At 47.6% G+C, this 8288-nt stretch overlaps 1 protein-coding gene across 1 annotated transcript; it reads left to right on the forward strand.

The window, feature by feature from the left end:
* Positions 1-700: 700 nt before the first annotated feature.
* Positions 701-7846, forward strand: LOC147984690 (protein LAZ1 homolog 1-like). Its single transcript, XM_087543703.1, has 5 exons — positions 701-859; positions 5269-5555; positions 5644-5766; positions 6302-6592; positions 7213-7846. The coding sequence occupies exons 1-5, from the start codon at positions 841-843 to the stop codon at positions 7414-7416; spliced, it is 924 nt and encodes a 307-aa protein (XP_087399829.1). The 5' UTR covers positions 701-840; the 3' UTR covers positions 7417-7846.
* The last annotated feature ends 442 nt before the right edge of the window (positions 7847-8288 follow it).

Raw genomic sequence — 8288 nt, forward strand, 5'->3', positions numbered from 1 at the left:
AGAAGAAGCGGCAAAGCAAGGAGAAGCAAATGAAGCAATACCTAAACCTTCAAACAAAGAAGCTTGAGATGGAGGAGGCGGTCAAGAGGAGGAAGATCGAAATGAAGGAGGCGACCCGGCAAAGGCAGCTCGACATCGAGGCCGACAACGTCAAGGCCAGGCAGAGGCAGCTCGACATCGAGGCCACGAACGCCGCCACCAAAGCGAAGGAGGTGGCCCTTGCGATCATGAGCGTGGACTTGTCGAAGATGAGCGACAAGACGAGGCCTGGTTCGAGGCCAAGCAGAATGAGATGCTCGAAGCCGAAGACCTGAACTAGGTCGTCCGATCGGCCGTGGCCATTCTTTTTGGATGCTGGCATGGGTGCCGCGTCCCCGCTTAGCCGCTGGCTGTGTGCCGGCGAGAAACATTCATTTTGGTAGCCGGCTGTATTGCCGGCCGCTGCCTGCGTTGCCGGCGAGGACAACTATTCATTTTGGAGGCTGACTGTGTTGTCGGCCGCTAGCTGATGCCGGCAATGGACGTGTAGGCCGCTGACCTAAACTAGGACTTGGCATTTGAAACGTTCATTTGGTTTTTTAAATAGACACGGATAGAATGAGGCAAATGGATGCGGCCGTGTGTGTCCAGCACGATCACCGCATCCTAAGACATGTCCGGACATGATCTCAAATTCCATCTCAAACGGACGAAATTCGGACAAAGCGATGGAGTTGGCCTGAGTCCTCGAAAAAAACACCTGCTCCCACGCGGGTCGCGAGGAGGCCAAACAAGTCTCTGCACCGGAGCAGGAACCGAGAGAGAGAGAGAGTCCACTGCCCGTCTGCGCCAAAGCCCCGCATGGAGATCCTCCAACAAGGTGAGAGTTCTCGCTCCTCTCCCCGCAGACAGCACCCCGGTGGTTTCATTTTGTCGGTGGATCCCTTCCCTTGGTTCCGGGGCTTCTTGCTTTTGATCCGCTTAGCGCGTCCATCCCTGCCTTCTTGCGAATCTCGATTCCAGGAATGGAATAGGCAGCAGAATACGCGGATCCCTGCATCTGCCCATTGCTCAACGGACGCCGCCCCATCGCCGTCTCCCGATTTCAGCGCCACCCCGTCGCCGTCTTCCCTATTTCACCGCCGCCGGCTTCCGATTTCGCTGCCGCCCGTGCACCAACAGCACGGTCGCCGTGGCCAATATGCACTGATTCAGCTGTGCCCGCCGCTCACTCTCCAGGAGGCTGTGTTCGTCGCCGCTGGCATCTGGATGCGGTGGCCTGCTCTTGCTCTGTATCTGCTCTTGGGGTTCCCTCGGCACCGCGCTCTGGTTTGCTGTGTGCGGCGACGGCGATGGCATGGGCGAATTGGCAATTAGGCAGTGTTTCGGTGAAGTTCTTGGTAGTGTTTTCTCGTGTCAGTACCTGGCTACCTGCAAATGCAATTTACTGTCCATCAAAACATCGTTTTACAAGGAATGGAAATACACATGCTATTGGATGTTTTTTTAATATACCCTGTATACAGTTTACAGTGTCAAGACTTACTTGTCTCGCAAACGGGACCTTATTTGTTGTATTGATTGCTCATATGCTTGTGGCGGAAAGTAGTACATTTACAGAGTGATGCAGAGAATTTCTATGCCAATTCTACTAACTGCACTTATAATGATATAAGTGCCTCATGAAAATTGGAAGCAAGTTTGATGTGGGAAACGAGGAGTAGCCTGTTCGGCTAGTAGCTGTGTCATGCTATGGTTTGCCCTGACTTCGCAAAAAATAAATAAATGGTTTGCCCTGCATACATCCCTTGGTTTGCCCAGGACTCAAACCTGAAACAGTCAGATGGAGTAGATAATTCTTCCTTGTGTGCCAGCGCTACTACTTGATTGTGTGCCAGCATTCAGCTTTGAGTCATAGCTGATTCTCAATTTGATGCACTTGTTCCAGGTGCTAAAGCCATAGTACCTCAACATTGTTGGAAAGAAGCTGAGCTTAGTCAGTCTGAATGGAACAATCTAAGCTGTAGTGTAAATCTTTTGCTTATGCAGTTATGCTCATTTCTGGTGGTACCCAGTTTCTAGATCCACTTCAGGCAACATGGTAGCTTTGTCCTTTAAAATTATTTGTGGTGGGTGGGGGTATAAGCGGAGTCGGTATTCCCTACTGTCTGTTTCGCCGACAGCTTCTGGATTTGATATGGTTTAGTGCAATTACTATCCAGCACTATCCTTGTCCGGTTCAGCTTCCTACGTATGCACATTTTATTTTTATTTAAGCATGTAGACATTAGCCCCTTTATGGTTTGTACGATTACTCGTACAAATTCTTAATCGAAAATTTCCCAAAGCAGATGGTTCCTAAGAAACCGAAGGGTTGAAACTTCCACGAAAAACTTCGAATTGGGAGTAAAAAAGTACCATTGGGCTGTGGATGAGCTCTCAGCTCAGTGTTCAGAGTGCAGTGCTGCCTCCTAGCCTGTGCGGGTTCGAACCTCGGTTCTTACACGGGTCTCACATCTCCTTCTTTATTAAAAATCAGTAGGGGCTTCTCCCCACTACTGGTCTAGTTTTTTTTTTCATTGGGCTTTGGTGTTTGTGCTTCCATGAAATGTCTGTTGAAGTTTTGTGTGGTTGTATTGGCCTGACGCGACGATGAGATAAATAGAAGCATAAAAAAGGGCAGCCCAGTGCATGTAGCTCCCGCTTCCGCAAGGTCCAGGGAAGGGTCCGACCATTTTGGGTCTATAGTACGCAGCCTTTCCCTCGGTTCTTACATGGGTCTCACATCTCCTTCTTTATTAAAAATCAGCAGGGGCTTCTCCCCCTACTAGTCTAGTTTTTTCTTCATTGGGCTTTGGGTGTTTGTGCTTCCATAAAATGTCTGTTATCGAAAAAGGCTTTCACCCCACTTTATATATAAAGCAATGATCAACCACAGCCCAAGTACAAACGCACCCCATGACAACACATACACACACCCAAGGCAGGATACATAGGCGCTAAGCGCAGCAACACCACCCCTAACACTACAAGAGCAATCGTGGTCCTCCACCGTGAACACGCCACCGCGAAGAGATGAAGCCGCATATGACGAACCGTGTGCTGCAAGGCGGCGCCTCCAAGAAGGTTACGATGCCAACGCGCCGCCACTGCCCGACCCGGAGGTCAGAGTTTCCCCTGGAGCAACACGATGACCGATGAGAGCCGCGACGACACCTTCAAGAAGGGAACGCGCTACGCCGCCGCCGGTCCGTCCGAAGATAGAACAGGTTTTCACCCCAGCCAGCACTTACTGCCATCAAACGCCACACCCCGTCCACCATGACGCCCACACGGCCATGGTCACCGGGCAGCACCAAGCCACGGGCTCTACCCATGAGCACCGTGCTACCACCACCAGGGCCGCCGCCCCGGCATCCAAGACCTTGACACCACCTCACCCGAGGCCCGTCACTACCCCAACCAAAGAGACGAGTGGAAAGGCCTTGCCTTTCACACCCCTGGGCGGCCCGAACGCCGAGACCCAAAAGGCCGACCAAAATTGGCCTCCATCGACCCGTCCAGACGCCGGGCACGAGACGAGCTCGGTCCAGACGCCGGGCACGAGACGAGCTCGGTCCTGCTGTTGGGCGCGAGACGAGCTCTGTCCCGCAGCCACGGGCGTGAGACGAGCAATGGACTGCAGCTGGGAGCGGGCCAGCCCTTCGACGGAGGTAGAGCCCGGATGACGAGGAGAGGAATCGAAGGCGACACAGGCCGCTCATCGACGGGCTGACGCCGGAGGAGACCAGCCGCCATCGTGAAACGATCCAGGCCACCACCATGAGCTACCACCACACTGTGACAACCCACATCCACGCCGAGTCCCCGAGGAGCAGCCCCGAGCCACCTTGCAGCAGCTGCGGCACGCTGCCGAAGACGCAGCCCCCCCCCCCCCCCCACCCTCGGCCATGGACGCCCAACGCCCCTCCACCCTGAAAGGAGGAGCCTGGCCGCCGGCTGCCCCGCCACCACCCGGATCTAGGATGGGGGGACCAGATCCGCCGCCAGCGAGTCCCCACCCCCCACCCCACCCAGGAACCCCACGAGCCGCTGCAGGGAGGGGGAGCAACACCACCGGGACGCCAGGCCGTCGAGGGGAAGGCCAGATGCTGTCGCCGCGGGAGGTCGCACCCCGCCGGCTGCCCCGCCACCACCCACACGCCCCCCCCCCCCCCACCCCACCCAGGAACCCCACGAGCTGCTGCAGGGAGGGGGAGCAACACCACCGGGACGCCAGGCCGTCGAGGGGAGGGCCAGACGCCGTCGCCGCAGGAGGTCGCGCCCCGCAACATACACCTCCAGCACGCGGGAGAAAGAGGCTGGGGTGGGGGTCGAGAAGAGGCGGTGCTAGGGTTGGCTCCCGGAGTCGCCCGCGGGAGCGACATGTCTGTTTAAAGTCTTGTGTGGTTGTATTGGCTTGACGCGGGGATGAGATAAATAGAAGCATAAAAAAGGGCAGCCCGGTGCACGTAGCTCCTGCTTCCGCAGGGTCCGACCACTTTGGGTCGATAGTACGCAGCCTTTCCCTACATTTCTGCAAGAGGCTGTTTCCAGGACTCGAACCCGTGACCTCATGGTCACCAGGCAACAGATTTACCGCTGCGCCGAGGCTCCCCTTCTATAAATAGAAGCGTCCATTATCAAAATATTAATACTGGAAATGAATAATAGTATCATAAAGTGTCCGTTCTTTATTTGCTCATTTTCCAGAGAACTTTCATCAATAAAAATATCACAATTGCAAGGTATTTCATTCCCACCTGGTGCCTTCTTTTTTGTTGTTTCATACCAATCAACTGACAGTTCAGTCCACCTACCTGTAATCACTGGGTTGGTGATGTAATTACTGCACATGGTGGAAGTTCTTTGAGGAATATCTTGACCTGCTTTCATTAGTGTAGAAAATCTCTGACATATCTTGCTATGCATTTGTTAGTATGGCATAAGATAATTTGAATATCGGCTCATTACGTTTTGAGTTATGTGTTCATTGTGTTCTGCTTTATGTTTGCTTCCATGCTTATGAAAATGGAGTTAAAAAATGCCTCGCCAACCAAACTTAATCACAGAAACATTATTATGTGAAGCAGTTTAGAGTATGAACCTAGAACCCAACTTGCGTTCAAAAAATGATCATACAAATGGAATGATCTTGGTGTTTTGTTGTTCTCATGCTATGTATTTTTGAATAATCATTAGCTTAAGTTCATATCACTGATGAATTAATATGGGTATCTATATCTTCAGGCACTATGTCGATGTTCCCGGGGATGGATCTTACGAAAATGGATCCTCCAACTCTTACCCTCCTTGGAGCAGCTTGTTGTGTAATGTTGTCTATGCATTTCACAGTACAGCTGGTATCACAGCATCTTTTCTATTGGAAAAATCCCAAAGAGCAGAAGGCTATACTCATTATAGTGCTGATGCCTCCATTGTATGCTATAACTTCCTTTGCTGGTCTTCTGGATATTAAGGGAAGCAAAACATTTTTTACATGCTTGGAGTCTGTTAAAGAATGCTATGAAGCACTGGTGAGTCCTCTTAGGTTGATGGCATTTTTTCACCTGAGGTTTGTGATTTCACTCACTTTTCCTTCTATTTTTTATTTCAATTCTGCAGGTTATTGCTAAGTTTCTGGCATTGATGTACAGCTACTTAAATATATCTATCAGTAGAAACATTGTACCTGATGAAATCAAAGGGAGGGTGCTTCATCATTCTTTCCCTGTTTCTCTTTTCCTGGTATCTTTCTTACACCCTTCTATACACTTATAGAATATTTGATGAGTGTTCCGGTAATCTGCTCTTGAATTTTTGTAATGCAACCTGCACTATTAATGACAAATTAATAAGGGGTCCTAGGTGCATACCCATACTGAGCCTTACCATATCTGAAGGATGCTGTATTACTCAATAATATTAAAAGGATTCATGGTGTTAACAGAAAGGTTTATATATTCCATCCACAAAGTACTAATTCAGTTAGTAATATCTGTTTAATTGAAGCATGTACCTATGTGTAGTCATGCATGCTTAAATTATGATTTTAACCTCCATTTCTTCATGTGTTGTTCACTAAATTTTCATATATGCATTTGAATGTTGTTGTCTTCTGAACCTTCCTTTGCATCATTTGTCCATAATTGCATATTTGCACCTATAACCGGCATATGTAATCTGGAAGCTATTGGCAATACTGTTGATTTAGGCTTTACACCTTGTCCAGTAGTTTTACTTTGTGTGTACTGAAAGTAACCTATATGCTTCACTTTGGCAGCCCCGTAATGTTCGGTTGGAGCACAAGACACTTAAGCTTCTGAAGTACTGGACCTGGCAATTTGTTGTTGTTAGGCCAGTATGCTCCATTCTGATTGTTGCACTTCAGCTGCTTGGGTTGTACCCCAGCTGGGTCAGCTGGACCTTCACAATTATACTTAACTTTTCAGTCTCCATGGCATTATATGCCTTGGTCATATTCTATCACTTGTTTGCTAAGGAGCTGGCACCTCACAAGCCTCTTGCTAAGTTCTTGTGCATCAAAGGGATAGTCTTCTTCTCTTTCTGGCAGGTAAAAATCACATCCTCTGCTGGCTGGAAAGACTTAATTTTCTTATAAATATCTTTGGGGTTAGTTTTCTGTGTATCTGAATGCTATTGATGTAATGTACACCAGTTTGTCTTAATTATTGCGTCTGAACATTTGGCTGAGGAAGCGATATTGGTTTAGTAATGTTGATTGATAGTTTAGACCTTATGTTCCTTCCATATTTGTGATGATTTTGCGCAAAGCTTCTTCTCTCACTCACTCTTTGGATTTTGCTCTGCATGGTATTTAATCACCTTATTTTGTTATAGCTGATGATTATCAATCTAGGAGTTTCATCTGCAGTTTAGTTTCCCATGCCTTGCCGTAAATGTTTACGAGTATAAATCAGTTAACTGGTTCACCTTTTTAACGCACAACTTCGTTGCAGTAGAGATTTCCTGTGGACTTTTATTGTGAGCTGTGAGTGAACCCTATTGTCTATGGATGCTTCACGCAACATTCTAACATGCACTTGTTCACTGTAGGGAATTAAAAGCAATATCCGAATACAACACCTGTTCCATTTTGTAACACAGTTACTTTCTCTATCAAATGAAATATGATCAAACTCCTGAATCTTGAATGGTATTGTGTTTTTGCAGGGTTGTGCGTTGGATGTTTTGGCTGGTGTAGGGGTTATTCAATCTCACCATTTCTGGCTGGACGTGGAGCACATCCAGGAGGCAATCCAGAATGTGTTGATTATCCTGGAAATGGTCATTTTCTCAGTTCTCCAGCAGTACGCGTATCACGTTGCTCCGTACAGTGGCGCTGACAAGGCAAAATTCGAGAAGAAGAATGAATGACCCGCCAAGCAACATAAGCAGCTTGTTCTTGTATGGTTTTGTGTGTATGTGCTGGGGATATGTTATACTCCCTCCGTTCCTAAATATTTGTCTTTCTAGACATTTCAAATGACTACTACATACGGATGTATGTAGACATATTTTAGAGTGTAGATTCACTCATTTTGCTCCGTATGTAGTCATTTGTTGAAATGCCTAGAAAGACAAGTATTTAGGAAGGGAGGGAGTAGACATGAGTACTTCCTTATGGGCACGTGTAGAGTGAGCTGTTATACGTTGAACATTAGAAAAACGAGATGATCAGGAACATAGAGGAATGCCACCGTTATCTGCGCTGTGAAACTATGTAATGCCCGAATAAGGAGAATTTTGGAGTTTTTTCCGCTCCGAAGTGGAGTCCTGAATAAATGTTGGTTTCGTGTTGAAATCATGGTGTGTCCATGTTGTTTGCTGAACTTAACGCAGCACTACATAAGGTGTTTTTTTTTCAGGAGTGTGGACTTTTGGTGACCGAGCTCCAAGGAGCTTGGTGCTTTAAATTTTAAAAAGTTGAGAAGGCATTTTAGAAATACATATTTGTCTTTTCTTTTGTATGCCTTGTGTGAAAGTACTTCCTCCATTCCTAAATACTCCATCCATAATATAAGAGCGTTATATTATGGGACGGAGGGAGTAAGTCTTTTTAGAGATTTCAATATGAACTAATACATATGAAGCAACTGGAGGCTGAGAATTGGTGGAAATTACCATTATGCCCGCTGCCTGAAAAATTCTATATAGATAGTTCAAACTAGAATCTCTAAAAAGATTTACATTTAGAAACTGAGGGAGTATGTTGTTAAGAAATTTTGCACACGTGATATACAACATGT

This window comes from Triticum urartu, chromosome 2A (assembly GCF_056163025.1).
Source record: "Triticum urartu cultivar PI428250 chromosome 2A, HENAU_Tu73, whole genome shotgun sequence".
Taxonomy (NCBI): Eukaryota; Viridiplantae; Streptophyta; class Magnoliopsida; order Poales; family Poaceae; genus Triticum; species Triticum urartu.